The sequence below is a fragment of the Gopherus flavomarginatus genome, chromosome 1, assembly GCF_025201925.1.
Source record: "Gopherus flavomarginatus isolate rGopFla2 chromosome 1, rGopFla2.mat.asm, whole genome shotgun sequence".
Taxonomy (NCBI): domain Eukaryota; kingdom Metazoa; phylum Chordata; order Testudines; family Testudinidae; genus Gopherus; species Gopherus flavomarginatus.
The window spans coordinates 70454653-70477908 of NC_066617.1; the positions used below are offsets into that span (position 1 = coordinate 70454653).

At 39.5% G+C, this 23256-nt stretch overlaps 1 protein-coding gene across 2 annotated transcripts in view; it reads left to right on the forward strand.

Moving 5' to 3' along the window:
• KCNMB4 (potassium calcium-activated channel subfamily M regulatory beta subunit 4) overlaps positions 1 to 22989 on the forward strand; it is a 42223-nt gene extending 19234 nt beyond the window's left edge. The window contains exons 3-5 of one of the 2 annotated variants that reach the window (XR_007771989.1): positions 13965 to 14463; positions 16394 to 16533; positions 22726 to 22989. Coding sequence is in view for 1 of the 2 variants with exons in the window: in XM_050935929.1 (XP_050791886.1) it covers positions 13965 to 14133 (169 nt within the window). In the remaining variant the exon portion in view is untranslated. Of the gene's footprint in view, positions 1 to 13964; positions 15885 to 16393; positions 16534 to 22725 lie in introns of those variants that run through there. The other variant, XM_050935929.1, reaches the window with a different exon arrangement.
• The last annotated feature ends 267 nt before the right edge of the window (positions 22990 to 23256 follow it).

The window sequence follows — 23256 nt, forward strand, 5'->3', positions numbered from 1 at the left end:
GATTTTCTTGCCATGCTGTATTAGGAGGAGACCACTACCAGACAGACATTTAAATTGTTTTATGTAACTAAAACAACAATGTTATGTATTCAGGTTTTTTTTTCTTCAACAGCAAACATAATATTTTAACAAAACAAGCATATGAATTTTTGAGTTTAGTTAAACGTTCAAGTTATTAAAATCAGGTTTGTTTTTGTTAAAATTGTCTTTAACTAAAATAATTAAATGAAATATTTAAAAAAAAACAAAACCCAAAATTAAATTGACTATGTCAGCCAGGTCAACATGAGAAACTTAAAATATTGGATTCTGCTGCTAACTCAGTCGTCTTCACCTTCATTTTCCTTTTTGTTTATAATCTGGAAAAGAAAAACAAGCTTTCCTGCTTTTTTGGGTCCCAAACGATTTTTCAGTTTGGAATGAATTAGTCCAAAGGAAGAAAATATTTCTACACCGGCAGAAGAAGCTACTGCTGTTAAAAGTGAGATTTCAGCGCTTTTTTTTTTTTATTACAACTGCATCTAAAATGGTAGTACCATAGAGTAACAACTACATTTTTTGCTCAAACATGAGAATTCAAGAATAGTCCAGAAGGAAGACAAGCAGTCCTTGAGAAAGAAGTAGGAAATTTAAAAGTTTACCAACCTAAAGATCCTACATGTTCAGACATGGTCCTTTCATCATCTTTGACACAGCTTCCTCCTAAGAAGGAACACTTCTCATGATGTTGTTTCATTTGGGCAACCAGTCCTTGCATTTCTTTGTTGCACTGCTTGCACTTTGCACGCATGCCTGTCTTACCCACAGGTAAAGGAACTTCATTAAAATATTCCCAAATTGGGTCTCTCTTATAGTCTGCTGCCATTATAGGCTTTCCCTTCTAGTGAGAGAATGCCTGTCCCTCCCTTCTCACATTTATCTCCAGACTTCTCCTGGTCCAGATCTATTCTGCCCCCAAACAATCTTCTAGTCATTGAACTTTTTGAAACTTTGCACTTTTAGAGAGAGGTAAGGGATTGATTCTGTGTACTCAAATTTGCAGAGGGACAACAGAGTTGTGGTCTGTTATTTCTCACCTCCATATATTTTCTTTCTTTCTTTAAAAACATTTTTGCTGTTAACAAGCATGTTACCTCTGGAGTCACAAATCCACAGTTTGAGAACTGCAAAACTAAGCATCTCTGATGGTATCTTCTAGACTGAGCACTGAGTCCCATTGAGTAGATAGAAAGATTAACCTAAATAATCTATACAGAAGCCCCTAGAACCCCATAAGATTGGGTCCCTAATCCATGAACTATTGGATCTCATTTACAAAACTTTTCTTAAACATTACATGAATATGTTATCTCATATTATAGAATTAGAATTTATAATTCCTATTCCATGATGAGATATCTTTGAGCTATAATGTATCTTAATTAAAACTATTTTTAGATAAGTTTTTCCTCAAAAAGCATTTTTATCAAAAAAATCTGATTTAAATTAAAAAAGGTCATTGATATTTATCTATCCTGATATGAATAGTGTGGGTAAGGCCTTGATCCTGGAAGTGCTTAACCCCGTGCTTATCTTTAGTACCATTGGCATCAGTGGGGTTATTCACGGGAGTCAAGTCAAGCATGTGCATAAGTGTTTGTAGGACCAAGGCCTAATGGGAGAAGGGGACCCAATTCCATAAATATTTGAAGAGTGTAAACAGCAAGAAGAAGGATGGATGGATTAAAGCAGGATCTGTGGATTCAGTTCATGGGCTTGAAATGGGGATCTTGGTCTCAGAAAAGTGTCAAAGGCCTTCCAGCTGATTCTCTGAGCTGAAGGCTGACCTCAGACTGGAGTGTGCACTGAGGCCAGAGTGCTGGTGCACAAACACCATCATTCTGTGCTCTCGCATTGCACTCATTACTTTCAAGATTGTTCAGCACTAGGGTGCTGTTTCTTAAGATAACTGCATTTTATATTAGGTTAAATTTTATTGGCAAGTACCAGGGATGCATTTTAGTTTTTTGCCTTTGACATTGCTCTTCTTATTGATCATACACCAGAAGGAGAGTGTGATGGGTTCCACCTGTGGTGCCACCTGGAACTGGGTACTACTGTGCCCTCTGACCCACCAGCCTGGGCTTCCTCTCACACTGTGCTGCTGTGCCAAGTTACAAAGTCCTCCAAGCTTGCACTTTCACCAGCATTCACACAGATAGGGACACACCCAGCTGCAGTTATATGCAGGCTCTCTAACCACCAGCCTCCCAACCTAGGATGCCAGAGAGTACCGTCCTGCCCTGGTCAAATCTGGCCAGTATAAGGATTTAATACTTGGTCTGCCTCTCCCTAAATGTGAAGAGGGCCATGCACACCGGCGGTAAAGAAGCTGAGATTTTCCCCAGACACCTTAGTCAAACGCACACTGGTTTGGATTAAAACATAAAATACGTTTATTAACTACAAAAGGATCGATTTTAAGTGATTATAAGTGATAGCAAACAGATCAAAGCAGATTAACTAGTAAATAAAGAAAACCCACAAACTGATCTTAACATACTAGCTAGGTAGGGTATAAATTAGCAGATTCTCATCCTGAATGATAAACAGGCTGGCAGATTCTTAAGGCACAAGCTGCCTTTGCTTTGCAGTTTGAGTTTCCCAGGTTTTCATACACAGGCTAGAAATCCCATTAGCCTGGGACCATCACTTCCCCCAGTTCAGTCTTTGTTCCTCAGGTGTTTCCAGGTGTGATGTTGTAGGGAGAGTGAGGTACCATCATGATGTCATTTCCCTCTTTTATATCTTCTTCCCATTTCCCAGAGTTCCTGGAGTAATCCCTGTGCTTGTGTGCATTTCCTCAATAAGCCATTAACATTGTTTGGCCTTTTCACTGTTGTACCTGAAAGGCTGCTGGTGGCTGTTTTCAACCTCACAACATGTTTCAGTAACACATACATAGCCATACTGCATAATGATAGCACATACAGTCCAACAATATATTAATGTCTAGCAGATCAAGACTTTTAGAATACTTCACAAGGCGTACTTTGTGCAAAACATATCCTAGTTACATGACAGTGGGAATAAGGGTTGCCAGGGTATCACAGAGAGGTTCATAACAAAGTGGCTTAGAGATGTTCAAAGTGCAAATAAACTCACTAATACAGCATTGATCTGATCGCATATCTTTTTGTTTAGAGACAGGAATGAGTTTTGAAAGGTCAAATAACGCAGAAAGGGAAATGCTTGGTTTGGTATATTATTTTTAGGTTTTATTTATCTAAACAAACAGATTGAGAAGCAGAAAAACACATGAACAAAAATAAAAATTTAGTTCTTGATTTAAAAATGGGAATGTGTGCAATTTTCTTTAGTCTCCTCCCCCCACCCCGTGTGGAAGAGCTGTTATATGTTGTATGTACATAATATGTGTAAGTACATAGGTATTGTGGTTGTAGGTGTTGTAGAAAACACTGTACATTTGTTTGAGATTTTGTACCCATACACTTTCAACTAAGGTGTGAGAACTTGCAGACCCTCCAAGAGGCCTTCCCATGGAAACCTGATAAGATAATACTTGACATCTTAATTTTTTTAATTTTAAAAACAAGCACAATGCCTGGCACACCCCTTTAAAAAAAATCTGATCTTCTTTATACATCCTAAAGAAGCGAAAAGGACACACACCCATATTGTAGATTTTTCTTTTTAAATCCTATGTAGATCTCCTTTAAAATATTGCTAGCGTGTGTTCACACAGATGCAGAGCTGCATGACATAATGCAACATCATCAGGTATTGTAGAAGCTGCAGCAGCAGCACACAGTAACATTACATTGCAACACCTGAAAATAAATTCTGAGACTTTTTTTTGTTGTCCTGCAAGCCAATTTTGCAAGATGTGGGACTGCTGCACAAAAATAAGCATTGTTTGTTTATAAGAGTGAGAATAGGTGCTTAGGAATTAATAAGGTGCTCCTGTCTCACAATTTGCTTCATTAACAACATATGATGCTCTTTAACCATGTTGTACTTTCCATTTCAAACAAATAAAAAAAGCCAACTACAATAAATAAACCAATTATCTTTTTTTGCTGTTACTAACAAATCCTGAAGGGTGGCTGTTACCTGTCAAAATGTATTGCAATGACCAGTCCTTCTGCCTGGTCCAGTTGGTAGCACTTGTCAGAATTCAGTACCTACTGTGCTGAGCTGGACAACTGGTGAAAGTAGCAAACTGATATGGGTGAGTGAAACGGATCAGGATGTAAACCAGCGAGGATAGCCAGAAGAACAGTCGTCCCACACAGGGAAATAATAGAATAGTGTCTGGGGTTATGTGAGCAACTGAGATGTCTACTATATGAGTGATTTTACTATCCCACCCACATATTTAAAGATCTTGAATTAGGAGGGGCAGTTATTTATCATTCTCTTGCTGAGGAGGAACACCACTGTGAGTGAAGGAAGAGATCACCCAGCAATCAAGAGAAGGAGTTGTGTATGTGGGCCACAAACTAAATAGCATGACACAATCAAGACTAACAAGAATTTAATTTCCTCTGTCCTGTTTGGTCTTTTTCTGTGCTCCCTCAACCTCCCACTACAATGTAAGCATAGCACTCCTCCTTCTCTTCCCATTATTGTCATTCACACCTTATGTGTGTCTTTCTGCCCCCACTGCTACCCCTTCCTGTTTAAGAAGAAAAGACACACTAGAATGGACATATGGGGTCAGACCAATTGGTCCATCTAGCCCAGTATCCTGTCTTCTGATAGTGACTGGTGCCAGATGCTTCAGAAGGAATTAATAGAACAGGGCAATTATGGAGTGATCCATCCCCTGTTAAGCAGTCCCAGCTTCTGGCAATAAAGGTTTAGGGACACCTAGAGCATGGGGTTGCATCCCTGACCATCTTGGCTAATTGCCATTGATGGATCTGTTCTCCATGAACTTAGCTAATTCTTTTTTCAAACCAGTTCTACTTTTGGCCTTCACAAGATCCCTTGGCAACAAGTTCCACAGGTAGACTGTGCATTGTATGAAGAAGTACTTCCTTATGTTTGTTTTAAACCTGCTACATATTAATTTCATTGGGTGACCCCTAGTTCTTACGTTATGTGAAGGAGTAAAAAACACGTCCTTATTCACTTTCGCCACACCATTCATCATTTTATAGACCTCTGTCATATCCCCTGCCCCTTATTTATCTCTTTTCTAAGCTGAATAGTGCCAGTATTTTTAATTGCTCATATAGAAGTTGTTCCACACTCCTAATCATTTTTGTTGCCCTTCTCTGTACTTGTTCCAATTCTAAATATATCTTTTTGAGAGGGAGATGGCCAGTACTACACGCAGTATTCCAAGTTTGGGTATGCCTTGAATTTATATAGTGGCATCATGATATTTTCTTATCTTATTATCTGTCCCTTTCCTAATCGTTCCTAACATTTTGTTAGCTTTTGGGTGGCCGCTGCACATTGAGCAGATGTTTTCAGAGAACTATTCATGATGACTCCAAGATCTCCTTCATGAGTGGTAATAACTAATTTAGACCCCATCATTTTGTAAATATACTTGGGATTATGGTTTCTAATGTGCATTACTTTACATTTATCACCGTTGAATTTCATCTGCCATTTTCTTGCCCAGTAATCCAGTTTTGTGAGATCCTTTTGTAGCTCTTTGCAGTCTGCTTTGGACTTAATATCTTGAGTAATTTAGTATTATCTTCAAACTTTGCCACCTCATTATTAACACCCTTTTTCCAGATTGTTTATGAATATGTTGAACAGTATTGGTCCAAGTATAGATCTTTGGGAAACTCTATTTACCTCTTTCGTCCATGAAAACTGACCACCTACTTTTTGTTCCTATCTTTTAACCAGTTATTGATCCGTGAGAGGACCTTCCCTCTTATCCCATGACTGCTTACTTTGCTTAAGAGCCTTTGATGTGGGTCATTATCAAAGGCTTTCTGAAAGTTCAAGTACACTGTATTCACTGGCTCACTCGTGTCCACATGCTTGTTGACACTCTCAAAGAATTCTAATAGATCAGTGAGGCATGACTTCCCTTTGCCAAAGTCATGTTGATTCTTCCCCAACATATTGTGTTCATCTATGTGTCTGATAATTCTGTTCTTTACTATCGTTTCAACCAATTAGCCTGGTACTGAAGTTAGGCTTACCAGCCTGTAATTACCAGGATCTCCTCTGGAGTCTTTTTCAAAAAGCAGTGTATTGTCTGCCCCCACTCTACCAGCTGCTCTTTTACTTTTCTCTGTTTCCTTCTCCTAGTTTTGTGGCTCCTTTACACCTTCTTAAGCTCATATTTCTGCTCTCTTAGGGAAAATTATTGAACTGGAAGGGAATTGCAAGCAGTGGATTTAATAACAGCTTCTGACACCCCTGCTTCCCCTTTACCATACCAGTTTCTCAGTAGCTGCTTAATTTTTCTAATATGTACATGCAAGTGTTTCATGCATGGTTTGTTAGTCACTAAAATGCACAGTCTATTGGGGAGTCAATATCACAACAGACCTCTGGGCTTTTGAGCCTTGTTCATCGCAACTACCACACAGTTGTACACAGGCATGTATGGGAATGTGCTTCCATTAATGAACAAGGCTTTATATTTGTCTGTATCTAACCTACCGTATGATATCTATGTCTACGTATCCCAGGACCAACTCCATAAGTGTGTAATTTTTTTTTCATGATGTTTTAGTCTGTAGTTGCTTTTTTCCTAGCGGTGCCTGTCTCCTCTCTGGGACCCCAGTGAGACAGAGAAGCATTACTGTCCCAATTTTACAGATTGGGAGCTGGGACACACAGTGCCCAAGTGGCTTTCCTAGGGTCACACATGAAGTCCGTGGCTGAGCAATGAATCAAGCCTAGGTCTCTCATGTCCCAGGCTAATGCCCTGACCTCCAGGCCATCCTTTCTCCCCTGTTATGTTATTAAAGCACAGGCAAAAATTGCATAAGAAAATGAATAGTTTAAAGGATCAAATCATCAGTGTCAGTAGAGGGGCACTTTGAACATTTTTTCCCCTTCCCTATGACATCTCTTGTCTGTATTTGTGTCGCTAGGGAAGCGCATGGGTGGGTGTGTTTACATGTGCACATACAAGCACGTCACTGTCCTGTCAATGCTCTCTCATCAGCATAGTTCCACTTTCCCACTGCACATGCCTTAGAGCCAAAATTTAGGATTTTATGCCAACATAAAAGAAGTACGTCGACTCTTGCTGAACCCTACAGTGAGTTGATGCAGTAGTGGGAGTGTTTAATTCTAATAATTGGTACAACCATGAGTGCTGCCAATAGACCCCACTGTAATAAAGCACTTTAGCAAACTGGCTCTATCCCCCAAGCCAGACAGGATTGTAAAGTCAAGAGTGGCGTTATGAATGTTTTCCCCAAGTAGAGTTTATTACTTACATTTATTACAGAATCTCCTGTAAGAGGCCCCAGGGATTGTAAACATTTTACTTTCCTCAATCTGCATATGTATTACAAATTTATTAAAACAACCCCCCCAGGTCCTTTGTACACACAGCAGATTTATTCAGTGAGTGATAACTGGAACATCTCTGAGTGATAATTAAATAGCCTTTCTTCAAGATTAATCTCATCCCAGGCTGATGCTGTGGCCCAAGGATGACCAAAAGTGGAGAAGAGTTGAAATTCTACCTTCAGGGACAAACCTCAGAACAAATCACTAATGACATTTTGATATTGGATTAATTTGTCTAATTAATTCTGATTGATTCAGATTTTCTTTCTGAACATTGTTGCTTTTTCCCTTATTTGTTTTCTTCTTTTTTTTACATCATATTTTTAGGCTTCAATTATTATGTTTTACTTAAAAATGCAATTTGTTGACAAAAGTCACTGTTGGAGTCGAGCTTTTAAAAGCATGACTCCAGCTTCAAGTTAAATCTTAGCCAGCTGGTTCCATAGGGCCAAGTTGTGATAGCCTTACCCACACTGAGAAGAACCATGCTCCAGGAATAGCCCAATTTGATTTTAGGGAGGCAAGGTATTACTCAGTGTGAGGAGATCTGTCCAAGTTTGGCCCTTAGTGATAAGTTAGCTTGGTCACTTGGCTCAGTGTTTTCAGGGTAGGGATCACTAATCCAAGTTTTCAAGTCTAAGGTGCACAGTTCATAAAATTGTTCTGTTCCCATTAGTTCAACATTTCCTCTGTAGTGTAAACTCATTCCTTTACAGCCATTTTTTTGAGATGCTCTTCCCAGCTGACTTGCAAATTCAGCGCCATTCTTGTTGCTCTTTTCCTGAGATTAAGGTACACCTCCTCCAAAGGCCTTCGGGAAAACACCTATATCCCCATTCCTATATTTAGGGACCAATTTAGAATCCCTATTGTATAGAGAACTGATGTTTCGTTTCTCATCTCCACTTACCAGGATGCTGGCAACACAGTTTCTTTTGATTTCCCAGCTTGTGCCTGCACCATTTTTCCTTGTACAGAAGCTAATTCTCATATTCTGTATGCTTCTTCTGACACTTGGCAAATTTCTCTCTCTGCAGTCACGTTCTCTTTTCTCCAGCTGAGGCATATCCCACACCAGGTTCTAGCATTCCTGGGTGGTCCCCGTCTGTGTCTTTAGTGGTTGTGAATACTCTATTCATTGCCTGTTTCTTTTGTCAGGGTCTTCTGGTTGCTCATCAGCTTCCTGCTCAGTTGTTTGGATCCACTTGGTTTTCTGGTCAATAAATCCATTCCTCTTCTTAATCCCTGATTTTGGAGTATTTAGTGGCCCCAGCTGTACCTGGTTGATGACTTTCAAGATGTGATGGAATGCACTCCTGTATTCACACCCTCCAAATCATTGTAATAATCTTTGTACAAAATATGCCTTATAAGGTATCATTTGAAAACTAATAACTTTCTGGTCAGTAATGTGATGAAATATGCATAGCAACATTATAGATAAAGTTATGACCATAAACTGAAATCATAACTGAAGTGTGTTTACCAGACAGATCTGGGGAGTGGGTAAACCAGTTTCTCAGAGACTAAGGACAAGCTGACCCCTATAGCCAGGTGTCTTCAGAGCTGATGGGCAGTCACCCGTCAAGTGGCCATTCTTTGGCAAGGAAGGAAGGCAGGAACAAAGATCTGCATCTTAGCAAACGGCAGCATGGAACCTCTTTCACCACCAGACTCCTTGACACCAACCTCACAGCAGGAGTGAACTTTATCTAGGGTAACACTCAGAAAAATACATTTCAAAGGGTGACTGAACTATAAAAGTAAGGGGCAAAACCACTCCAAGGTATCTTCTCCTCCGTCCACCTCCCACCTAAGAAGGCACAAGAAACAGCAGTTGGACTTTAGCATCAGATCCTGGCCTTAGAGTTTGGTCAGCAATGTTACTGGAAACACATGGTAAGGAGCCAAGTCTACTTTGTTTAGTTTTAGTGGTAGGAAGCATTTTATTTTTATTTCTCTTGTAACCATTTCTGACTTTAATGCCTTATACTTGTACTCACTTAAAAGCTGTTTCCTTGTAGTTAAATAAACTTGTTTTATTCTTTAATCAAAACTAATCCAGTGTTGTGAACTGTGTGAGTAACTCCATTTAGGGTAACACACTGTTGTATATTGATCCCCTTAGAAGGCCGACTGACCTAATATACCTGGACTGCCCAGGAGAGGAGTGGACAGTGCAGAACACACAGTTTTGGGGAAAATTCAGGACTGGGGGTGTGTTGGGGTCACCCTGCAAGTAGTAACTCAGTCTGGTGGAAGCCAGAGTGTGGCTGGTGTGTTACTGACAGACTGCTGGGATCTGCATTGCTGAACCAGGACTGCAGCTATACACAGATACTCAGGACATGACCTGCAGGCTGTTTAGCTGTTTATGAGTGACTTGCCTGGGAGCTACACCAGCAAAGCTTTGTGAGGTACCCCAGGTTGCAAGGCAGGGGTGACAGAGCCCCTCACTGGTCTGGATTGCATCCTGGCATGTCATACAACGTGTCTTACATTTGGAGCTCACAGTGCCATTGACAGATTGCCTCCGTCAGCTGCTCTGTGTTTAGGTTTTTATGCTGTGATTGAGATTTCTTGCTCTGCTTAGATCTATGAGCTATTGCTCCTTTTTAAAGTCTTCTTTTGCCCTCCTCTTAATCTTACCCTGGATAGAAAGAAAGAAGGAATAAAAGCGAAATGCCCTTTTTCTTTCTGTGCTCTCCACCTTCACAGTGTCAGAACCTATGAGTGTCTGTGAGCCAACACTGTCACTTGTGCCCACCATTTTCCACGCCTTAGAACTGCAGCCTGACAGGGCCACACCTTCTGGTAGAAGGCGCCATAGTCTGGACCCCTTTTGAGCAAGGATTCCAAGCAGCGTATGCATCAGGCATTCTTCCTTCACTGCCCCTTCATGAAGGCTGAAGGTGGCCTCAGCTCTTTGAGGCAGTCTGAGTGAAATCTCCAAGCAGCCTCAGACCAGGGTGGTATTAAAACCAGAGCTTTGTGAGAAGGGGAAGTCAAATTAAAACCAAAGAAATGGCATACACAACATATCTGGTTGTACATCACAAAAATCATTCTTACATGTGGTATAGGAAAATAAGCAAGGTCTTACCTTTCTGGAAGGTGTTCTGTCTCCCCTGAGACCCTTTAGCAGGCAGCATTTCAGAGGCTATGTCTACACTGCAAAACGCAGGCGAGATTGCAACATGTGTAGGCATACCTGTGTTAGTTTTCATTTCGCTAGCCTGGGTACCGAAGCAGCGTAGATGTGGTGACAGAAGCTAGCTATCCAAATACATACCCAGGGTCCCCAGAGGGCTTGTACTCAGATTAGTGGCCCATGCTGAAGACCGCGTCACTGCATCTACTCTGCTACCATTACCCATGCTAGCTAAATAAAAGCTATGCCTACCTGTGCTACAATCACATCTTCATTCCGCAACGCAGAATACCCAGACAGACAATTTTTTTTAATCTTCCCTCTTGTGGCCACACCCACCACAATTGTTTCCCAGCCAACCTCACATCTCATTTTCAGCAGAACACCCCACACTTATGGGGCCTGTGCCCTTCTTTCTAGCTTCATGACAATGTTTTTACACGTTAATTGACCTGAGTGGAGTTCCTAACCTGAGTGCAGCTCATTGCTTTACATCTGAATTTAAAGGGAGGGCTCTTATAATTCTCTGTGTTCATTTTCCTCTTTATCAAATATAAAATAGATTCTTGTATAAGAATATGATAATATCCCTTTAAATAATTTGTGGGCCCTTTAATGGTGCTCTCTATAGTCCATATTTTAGAACCTTCCAAAAATCAGTGAGAGCAGCAGTAGTATGTTCTTAGGCCTGGCATGTCAGTTTACATATAGTAAACATGTTTACTATATGTCATATCATGTACACAGAAAATTATACAGTAAAAATAATACAGATTTAAAAAATAGGACCTTTACTGAGTACTCCAATATCGGATACGTTGCACTGGTATTTGGGATTGAAGAAAATGCTTAGCATGCCTTTGGCTCATTTCCTGTATGGAAAACTTATAAAAGATCAAGTATAAGACTTAAATATCTATTTATAATGAAAGTTACAATTCATCACTTCTGTAATTTGTACAGATGGGTTCCAAATTCTCTGATAGAACACAACTGAAAGGACGTCTGGCTCTCTCTAATTACACCTTCATTGCCCTAATTGAATCCAGTTTTCAAGTTTGCTTGCTTGCTGTTCTATTTATCTTATTCTTTGATTCGTACCTACTTTAAAAAAATTACTTAGCCTTAACTTCCCTTGCAAGTTGAGAACCGAGAATGGGGATGCTCTTTTTTAACCATTCATTGTCAAATTCCACTCTGTTAGTCAAACATTAGGTACAAAGTGTGACAAAAACAGCGTAGTATTTTCTGAAAAAATAGTTTAGATATGTGTGCTATCATTCAAATACCAAATATTGAGGGGAGTATTATAGTTATAGTAACTCATTTACTGTCTCAGTATGCTCCAGGGACAGCCAGTAGAGTGCACTTCACTTGCTGTTCTCCTGAATATGCCAAGTTCTTTTGCTGCTGTTTAGTTTTTATATTGCACTAGTGCCCAGAGGCAGAATCAGGGCCCCATTGTGCTAGGCACTGTGTGAAGGTAATAGTGACACTGACCCTACTATCATAAACCTAAAATCCAAAGGGCTAATATTCAGTGAACTAACCATCTCCCACTGATTTCAATGGGATGTCCATGGACTCTAGGGGTTCCCATATCAACACAGGCTATCCATCATTTAGCCTGGAATTCTGTCTTTTCTGGTGGCTGGGATGTTTCAGGGGAGAAAAAAAAGCCATTATATATTTAATGAATTCCACAGCGAGGTATGTAGGGAAGAGGCAAAAGAGTTTCGTCCCGACTCTCTTGACCCTGAACTATGAGGTTTGTTTGTCTTACAATAATCAGAAAGTGACAGTATAGCGGGAAATAAGAGGATCAGCAGCCCATGAGTGGGGTTGTAATCACTGGGCCAGGATCTCCTCCCATTTCCACCAGTTTTCTATCAGTATAATTCCACTGAGGGCGCATCTGATTGAAACCACTGAGAGGAGAACCATGCCAGCTATATTCAACTCACTGAGCTTAATAACACTAACATGCCAGTTATTGGTTAATATTTTAAGCCGAGCAGTTTATAGGAAGACAAGCATCAGGTGGCACTGGTGCAGAAGGGTAATGTTTGAGATGTCCGGATAAAGTCAGAACCAACATCAATGCAAATCCTTGTCTGAGGTTTGAAAAAGTTCTGTTCTCCTCTGATAGTTATTTGTATGTGTCTCTCTGCACTTTGTGGCTCTGTTTACAAAAATCGCAGAACTGCCCATGTATCATGGGGCTGATTTAACATTATTACCATCATTACAATGGGAGCAGAAGGAGGTAGAAATGAGAGAACTTGTCCATAAGATTTCCAGACAAAGTTTTCAGACTTGGGAGGTGCAGATAAACAGTTGATATTTCAGGCACATTATCCAAACTGAGTTTCTAAACCTTTTTGAGATTCCCCTATTGAAAATTAACAAACCCACTACAGACCTGACTATTAAAATGAATTGGTCACTATGGAAATGGAATTGGCTTCCACCTGGGATAAAATTTTCAATAGTGCCGAAGTTCCTGTGACTTTTGAGGGGATTTAGGCATATTTGAAAAGTTTACTGGTTGTTTCCATTGGCAGGTGTTTTGTTTTCACGAGCAAACCACAGATTGACACTACTCAATATGATTGATAGAGTCTGCTGCTATGAAGCCCTTGTGCTAGGCGATTGTAGCAGTTTAGGGATGAGAAGAAGGCCGTGTCTATTAGGAATTTGCCTCGATTCTAGCAATTGATGGCAAACCCCTAATGCAGACAAGTGGCGGAACTGCGGGGAAAAGGGTGGTACTGGCACAGGCCCTGCCTATGTTATATTTGACTGTTACCAATACTTTGTTTCAAGCATTATAATTCTCTCCACACCCCCATGCCCAGTGTGGTCAAAGCTAAAAGTTAATGAGTTAGAATGTTTAAATTACATTTTAAAGTAATTATCTCATTTTGATGCAATTTGACACCTACATATTAGAGTACTGATATATTGTATTAAATGATCATTTTACTGCTTTTCATAAATCACGCTCCGACGTTGTTACATTGTGCTATCTTTCACTGCTTTATATGATAACCTAAAATCCCAGACCATTTTTATCTGAATGGGTTTTTCTCTGCAAAATACTTCAGATAAAACACCCTGGCAGAATGCCATGAATGTATTTGCAAATTAAAGTGGTGGATGAAATGGAATGATCCACTTAATCATTTTGTACCACTGTTACAAATAAAATGCCATTATTGTTTCCAGGTCATCATCAAAGGATGAATTGATGCCTGTTTGATATATATATAATTTATTCCTCCTCTCTTTCCTCCCTCCTTTACAGACCAGATGATGTGCTGCTTAGGCGTACCCACGATGAGATGGTCCTCTTGCATTGCTTTCTCTGGCCTCTGGTTACTTTCCTAGTAGGAGTCCTAATTGTGATCCTGACAATCTGTGCAAAGAGCTTGGCCGTCAAAGCAGAGGCAATAAAAAAGAGGAAACACTCATAAATGGAAAAGTCGCTGAAGGAAAAGGAAAAAGTTGTAAGAAAGTCAAAAGTGACAAATTCAAGATACCTGCACCTCCAGTGCACCCAGACATGCCCGTTGCCAAGGTCTTGTCAGGCTTTGGTGTTGCTGATGCCTGAGGATTATTCTTGGGGGACAGCTTTATGAAACGTCAACTAATTGCTTCTTCTGCTATGACAGTAAACAAGAATATTCCACCAAAAGATTCTAAACTGCACCAAATATGCTATACTGTATTAGACTTAACTTGAACAATGGCTAATTTATCCAGGTCTTAGATGTACTGAGGGACGAGATCAGAAAACCCGAAAGGTGGTGAATTTCATCTTTGCAAAACAATCTTTGTTGTTAGTATTTGGTATTAAATATTTAAAATATTATTTACTTTATCATAGACCGTATTTCTGAAATAATAAAGGTTGGTGGTTTTGGTTTTTACCTTTGTTCAATTCAGTTTTTTTTAATTTAAAGTTCTAAAGTAACATATTCCACTGATTTTATTTTTCTTCACTGTACTGGAGAGTTTCATTTGGAAATTAACATTTTAATTTGGGTCTAGACAAAATTCTTCATTCATCCTCGGTTTATCTTGCAAAATATTAAGATCCCTGAGGATTTTTAATCTTGTAACTGGAAAACAAATACTGATTTGTATTTGAAAGAGGAAAACAATGCTGGGAATAATCCTATTGACTCAATAGCATTCAGTCCTTAGCAGTTCTATACTATTCTGTGAGTTATCGTGTTAGCGTTATCAGCTTCACAAAATGGTGATATAAACCACACATACGGCGTTTTGTAGTAGAGATCCCACTAAGATGCTGCGTGACACTTCTAATCACATACTTAAATTAGAAAGTTCTATGAGTCACTTTACATCACTTTGTTCAAGTGATGGTTAAAAGAATAAGATCTCAACTTTTTACAGTCCCTTAGTGCATGTAACTAAACTACCATTGTCACAGTCACTCCATTGCTGTGTACAGCGTGAACAGTCTCAGCAAAAGGATGTTTTTCAACATCAAAAATAAGATGTACTAGTAATTGAATAACTCAAAATCTACGTTCTGTATCTTACCCTGCCATTTCCAACATTCAGCATCGGAAACCTGAGGGATATTTATCCTAGTCAGGTTAGAGAATAAACGTAGGAGGCACATTTTAGTTCAATGCAAAGCTGTCTCTACTTTTGTCACAAGTCTTACTAATGAGATTCCACTTTTCAGTATGTTTCTGGTGTACATCATATCATGATATAGTAGATTTTTAGCCTTTATTAAGAAGTCTGGAACTCTAAACCTGCTTTCTATTTTTTAATCTCTGCCATTCTTAGTGTTGATTTAAAAAAAGATCTAATTGGTTGCTTCTGGGCTCATTTGACAATTATCTGTAGAAATGTTTCCACAAGAAAAAGCAAATGACTTTAAACCCTAGGAAATGTTTTGTTGTCATAAGGTGATTTCCATTGTCTATTATCCTTTCAGTGGTTATTGTATAGATAATAATCAAATATTCAAATGCTTTAATAGCTTTTTATTTTGGAAATTAGCATACAATGGGGACAGCATGGGGTAGGACCTAGGGCTATAAATTAGGCCAGCAGTCTGTTCCTAGTTATGCCACTCCCCTGGTGTTTGACCTCTAGGATGTCACTTAATCTTTCTGTGTCTCAATTTCCTCATCTGTCAAATAGGGATAATGTTACACTTCTCAATAAAGTGCTTTGAAAGCTAGGAATGAAAAGTGCTATATAAATGGTGTGTACATAATTCTCTACTGAAAGGCTCATTCACCGGGAATTGTATCTTTTATCATCCTCCTTTAGATACGGTCTGAGTCTGAGGGGGAAAAAATTGCCATGATGAATGGAGGTTGTGGTTTTTTTCAAACTGCCTATGGAAGTTTGGCACCTTTTGAAAATACAAGCCTGCTAGTTAGCAGAGGACATATCTTTTCATTCAGTGACAGTGTCTAGATTCCACAACCTCTGTTTCATGTGCTGCAATCCTGTTGCCTTAGCAACACACTACCTTAGCAACAAACTGAGCCATTCCATGGGTTTTATTGTCACACTGCAAATCAGAGAAGATTGCTGGCTTTGAGCAATTTTGCCTTTTGAGTGAAATAGTGGCAAGCCCACTTTATATATGTTTCCATTGACACCCACTGGGCACGACTCGCTATAGGCAGTCTGTATAATCTTTATTTGATGCACATTAAAATATCTTTTATTTTTTCAAAGGAGATAGAAAAATGTGGTGAGATTCATCCAGAGTTGGAGGCAGCAGCTTGGTTTTCATAAATCCAGATTAACTAAATCCTCTCTATCTTTGCTATAAAAGCTCTTGTGACTGAATTGTGTGGCTGATTCCCTGAGCAAAGGTAAGCCGTGAATTGAATCCCTGTAGTCAAACTGAGTTTGTTCAGACATCACAGCTGTAAACCTGCTAGAATTGTGACTTGTGGACACCACTGGGAGTAAATCACAGTTATCAGGATGATACTAAATCACCTTTCATCTTGCAGAGCAGTTGCTGCCTGAGTAAACACAGAGAATTCATTTAGAAAGTAAAGAAAGGCAGTAAGTCTTTTTCCAGCATGCTCTTCAGCAGTGTTTCTCAAACGGGTCGCCGCTTGTGTAGGGAAAGCCCCTAGCAGGCCAGGCTGGGCCGGTTTGTTTACCTGCCCTGTCCACTGGTCCAGCTGATCGCGGCTTCCACTGGCCGCGGTTTGCTGCTGCAGGCCGATGGGAGCTGCTGGAAGCGGCGCGGGCCAAGGGACTTACTGGCCACCACTTCCAGCAACTCCCATTGGCCTGCACTGGCGAACCACAGCCAGTGGGAGCTGCGATTGGCTGGACCTGCGGATGGGGCAGGTAAACAAACCAGGCCAGCCCGGCCCTCCAGGGGCTTTCCCTACACAAGCAGCGATCCCTGTTTGAGAAACAGTGCTTTACAGGCTGTGGAATAGTCAAGGAAAGAATTAATTCTTCTATCACAGCCTTTGCGTTGGTGATATAGAAATTTCCAGCTAATCCCTTCTCTTGATGACTGCCTCTCGGGATTTCATACGTTAAAATTGTTTTTATTGATTCCCTATTGATGTAGTATATTTTCCAATATTTGTTGCATATTCTCCAGAGATCTCCTGCTAAGAAAGCATCTAATTTTAAGCAGATCAGACTGGTTCTCCATTTCATTCAATATTTATATTGCCACTACTTTGAAGGACTCCACTTTATCATGCTCTCCAGTGCACAGCTTTATTCAAAAATGTGCATTCTCTTTCATGTGCACCAATTTGTTTGTATAATGTTCAAATCTATTAGCTTCTTATGCTTATTTTTTATAAACCTCATATGAAATTATTTGAACATTATTTGTTTGAACCCATCTTCTCTGACATTGTGTTTTGCATGTTTTCGTAGTTGTAATTAGTTAATAAACATTCAGAGGTGGATTAGAAAAATTAACTACTATGTTAAGCTTAACTCAGTTTACATGAGCAGGAGAAGCACTTCTGATTCTGTCTGCTTAGCATACAAAAGTAAACACGCACACACTGTGGTGTAAATATAGCCCGTTTTGAGTAAAGTGTGTGTTCTTTGCAAAATTGTTTGGAATTTGAGAGCTATAGTTCCATAGTCTGTCTCTTCAAGGCTGGGCCAAAAATCAGCTCTCGTGGGCCAGCGGGAGGTTGCAGCAGGAGTTTGAGCTACTTAAGCAGTGGTCTGTGTGAGCTGTGTTGCCTTGGGTTGTTACAGGGTTACCAATACAGAGTTCCAGTTTAGACAACATTCTGGTCTCTTGAGTGTAATCTCTGCTGAGAGAGGACTTCACTAAAGCTCACCAGCAGAAAATAAAGCGGCATACACCAAAGTCCTGAGCAATAGCCCATTCCAGTGCACTGCGAGCTGGGCCCTAATCAACCGAAATGTGATAGCCAAGCATTACAACAAAACAGTCATTTGGATACTCCTACCTTCACAGAGCTGGTTAATTCCTTTGATGAGAATTAGACAGTATAAAGATTATGTGACTGGATTTTCCCAGTTTCTAATGCTGTGGAAGTATAATGGAATTTTTAAAGCTGCTCTCACTTCTATCCTCTTGTAGTCCTTTGCCTCAGCTCCAGACATACAAAAGTTATCCTTCCAGTGCCATATATGTATACCTACAACTGTGAGGCATATCAAACAAATCTCTGCTTTTGGTACAACAAAGTGTCTATATAGCTTGCTTATCCTCCAGTGTCCATGAAAAATGACAAAGCAAAATGAAAGATCTTGGTTTAATAAGGGAGATGCCAAAGGGAAAAATAGGTTAAATGTCTTTAAATCCCTACCATATGGACTATTCTTTATAGCGATTAAATAAAGTTCGAGAAGTGCAAGTCCCTGACAGCAGGAGATGTAATTTCTATCCGTGACACAAAGAGTAATAGATGTATTTAAAATGTTTAAATGTATACCAGTGAGGAAATAATATAGATGCTGGAGTAGTGTGGAATGCATGTTTATAAAAGAAGTGGATTGCTAAAGAATCTTTTGTCAGTATTGTAAATACATGTTTTTGAATAACAAATATCCATTTTTGCAAACTTTAAACTGTCTACAAATATTTGAGGGACCTAGGTGAAACAGAAGGAATTATCTAGAATAGTGCAAAAAGCATCAGGGAGGGATTTATGATACATAACCTATTAGACTGTGGAATAGTTTCCCAAGAGAAGGGACAGAAACTTCATAGCTGAAGTCATCTAAAACATGGAGTAGGTTTGCTTCCATATTTAATTTCCATGAAAATCAGCATGGAGCAGCTGCCAAGCCTCTATTGAACTTAAAACAAAAGCCTTCCCTAATTTTGTCATCTAAAGAAGTTGATAAGATGAAATGTCAGATTAACTATCATCTGTACCAATGGAAAGCATAAAAAACATGAACAAGAAAACCTGGGAAAGAATGATTGTGCAATCAATCAAACTGTCTTGGAAGATGACAGCCTTGCTGAATGGCTCAGACTGGATGTTTACACCTAACTGGGAGAGGGTAGGAGGTGTACCATATGAACCGATGTTGTGATACAGAAGCGATTGCCTCCATGTGCAGTGTTTAATTCAGTTTTATCATTCTAATGGAGGTTTGGAATCTCATAGTCCAGAAAACCATTTGCTGTTCATTATGCATACATCCTGTAGATGTAAAAAGCTAATGAGAAAAGTAAATACAGTTATACAGTATGATGAATTCTATGTGAAATAAACATTTTAAAAATGCACAACGCATTTCCAAAGACTCTGTAAGGCATAAATTAATCATCCTAAAAATAGATGTCCCAAAAAGGCAAGAAGGCTAAGACTACTATAAGCTTCTCTGGTCCTGTTTATATAAAGGGTGATCTGCATATGCAACCTTCTGGCTCTTGACAAGAGGCTAATATGCAAAGTCTGGGCCTCTCTGCAGGCAGTTTGTGTGGCTGCAAGCTGAGTTTTGAAGAGTAGCCATTTTAACAAATGGCTATGACTTTCTTTGATTTTGCAGGATAATATTTACCAGCTCAACCTAGCTTATTGGTGCCATTGTGAAATTCGCAAGTTAATTTTTGTAACTGCATAGTACAGTTTACATTACATACCAAAGAGAGATTTGATGGAACAGTGGCCGTTTATTGAGTCCTGGGATAAGACTGGAAAGTGGGATTGGAGTAGATGATCTCAGAGATCTTTCCAGTGCCAATTGTGAGTGAAAAAGGAAAAACTGATAGTTGACACCAAACAAAGACTGTATCAAAGGTAGAGAGAGGAAGATTCTGGAGTCACTGAGCACTGGAATGTCTGCTTTGATGAGAGGAGACTTAAAATTGGAGAGCCACCTCAAGGTCAAAATTGACCATGCTTGTTAAATGATCCCGGAAGGGAATAGAGTACGAGCCTTCTCTTAACTCAAAAATATCTGACAATTACTTCCAGTTGAATAATAACAAAGGAGACTGATACTGTGAAGCAAAGAGTGAGTAAGGCTGAAAAAGAAACATTAATGAACTGAAGTGTTGTCATGACAGTGGAACAAACTGACACTGCTCATTTTCTGGTGAGACTGTAATTGATGTAACCCCCTATAACCCTAGAATGATACAGCCTAAAAGCAGTTAACCAAAGCCAGGCCAAGAAATATCTGATGTAGGCTAGAACCTTGCTGAATTTTCTTTTGAAAATCTAGGCTTCTGTTGATATGAATGTGTCCTCATGAGAGAGCAATCCGAGGTCTTAGGGTAAAAGAGAACCCCATACTAGAAATGGAGGAGAAGGCTGGAGCTAAATGAGAATGCAATTAAGACTTGGGGGGCATCGGGACAGCAAAAAAGTAGACACACTGCTAGCCCAAAGGGCTAAGGAACATATAGAGGACTTTTAGATCGGGGAGAAAAGAAATGCTAGAGAGGATGTGGGCTTATTAATAAATGAAGGTGATAAAATCCTGAATGACATTAAAATGGCTGAGCTATTGAACTGATCCTTTAAATCAATCTGTTTAAGAACACAGGCCTGGACAGTCAGAATTCATGCTGTTTATAAGCAGCAGAGAAGACAATTGAAAATACACCAGTCAGTAAGTCAGATGATATGCATCCCAGATTGTGAAGTTTTCCTAATAAATATACTGAACACTTAAAAGTAGGTTTTGAAAAGTAATGAAAAATTGGTATCATAAGAAAGGAAAAATGAAAATGCCGTACCAACATTAAATCAATCCATCCAGATCTAGGAAATCTAGCTTCAATCCTTATTAAAATGATGGACCATATACAATTAATCTGAAAATACCTTGAGGATAACAGTATCACAACCAGCAAATGGCACGGATTTATTAAGAACAAATAATGTCAAATAAACCCGATCACATTTTTTATAGCCAACCTAGAGAATAATCGGACTATACATGAAGTAAAACAACTGGCATTTTATACTGTGGCTCAAAATCTCATTTGAAAAATTAATTCAAATCGAGTTGGCTACGAGCAATGAAAGACAGAGTTCTGGCTGAAGAACTGTCAACACAAAGCAATAGTAAATGGCAGGACGTCAGCTGCATTAAGGTGTGTGGTGAAGTGCCTCAGCAGCTTTTCTTTATTATATGAAAGGCAACAGAAAGAGCCAATTATTTGCATTTTTAAAGTATACAGAATCTGGAGGAGTTATGAACATCAAGCGATAGACAGTACAAAGGAGACCACAACAGGTTAGAAATAGGAGCAGGAGATAAAATGCCTTTTATACCTTGAAAAATATGAGCTGATAAATTAGAAGTGGTGGAGGAGGGATACAGCAAATACAGAGGCAGTGGGAGGAAGCTACTTGGAAGGCAGAGATGCTAAAAGAGAGCCATGACTGATAGTAGACAGCAGAGTGGTTATGGCACAAAGCTAATTATACATGGTTCTGAGGTAGAAGAATTGGTGTCTGGGACTGAAACCACCCAGTTCTTGGGAAACCAAGTCTCCTTTCCAGTATATTTGCATATTTTATTAACACCTTAACTCCGGGTGTGGTTGTGTGTCAATTTTGGCTTGTTTTTTCTTTAAAGTGATGCTGTTGAATGGGAGAAGGCAGTTACCAGAGCTATCAATTGACAGGTTAGTTTTAGAATGGTTCTGCATCTGGAGTTTGGGCAGGAAAGGTTTGCACGGTTATCAGGATATGATAGATAGATGTTGGTTTGCATTTGTGGCTGATCAGCTTGAGTCTTTAATCGGCATTGATACTGCACTTGCATCTGTGCAGGTGGCAGAGCCCTATGACTTTGGTGTGATTCCCTGGGTTGCAGGGATCCAGCTGCAAGATTAAGGGGATAATGTTGCTTTTTCCAAGGGGTTTTGCATGTGTATATAGAGATTACGCATGGCTGTGTGGCATTTATTTTTTACATTTCCCTGGTGGGTTTTCTCAGTTTAATCAAAGAGCTCAGAACACCTTACAATTGACTGTGGTTTAACACTTACAAATTTGAAAGCATTTGGATTTTTCTCTTCTTTTTATTTGGAATATGAGAAGGACTCAACATCAGCCTTATAACGGGACCATGGAAGCAACCTTAACTCTCCATAATCAAACAGCATATGCCTGCTGAGTCAGACCTGGAATCTTGGTCCTCTAGCAACCAAATCAAAGGCTCTTCTTACCCCTTGTGTTTAAGACAGATCTCTGTTAACCGTCACCTCTAGAAGTGCTCTGAATTTGTTTCTAATCTGCAACAAGCCGCTAGAGGACAACATATTTATATAGGTGTGAAATTCACCATGTGCAGAGGGCTAGCACAAGGCCTACATCCTACTTAAGCCCTACTTCCACTTTTAAACAGAGAATGAGGTGGGAATAAGTGATGCATTGACTTTGTACTAGCCCTTTGCACAGCGGTAAATTTCATCCATAGTGATTGCTTCTGCTCCAGTTGAACTCAGTGGCAGAAAACTGGACTGGGTCTCTAACTCCCATTGAAATCAAATGGGTACAAAACTATTCACAAAAATAAATTATTAAGAAATTTGCTTGATCATAACCTATTTTCTTCATTTACAGTAGGTGCAGGAGTTGTCAAGGAGTTTTCACTATACGGGAAGTTTGAACAGTAACAAGCCATTTTGGAGAAAAACTGAAACAAAGAGAAGTTAGACAAAAGTCAGCACTTCCAATCAGGGTTATACTGAATGGCCAATTACTCAAAAAATTGTTTGTTCCTGGAAAGTTTTAAGAAAGTTTCTCTCTCTTTTACCTTCAGAGTAAATGTGATTGTTTAGAACCCATGCCAAACTGATACATGTGCCAACCTAGGACTTTATAATGGAAGCTGGTTGCAACTTTAACTATGTCTCTTAATTATATGGATTGAGAATAGTCTCATTTCCTTCCTTCCTTCATTTATAACACACCTTTCCCCTTTCACTTTGTCGTTTCTTTCTTAATCATACTGATGACTCACACACTGAATGGTGTGGCAAAGATTTACCAAACTCCTCCTCATTCTGCATTCATCGATACTGAGCTCTATCTGTCTTGATAATTAGCTGTTAATCATCCAAGGCAGGGGCGGGCAAACTTTTTGGCCTGAGG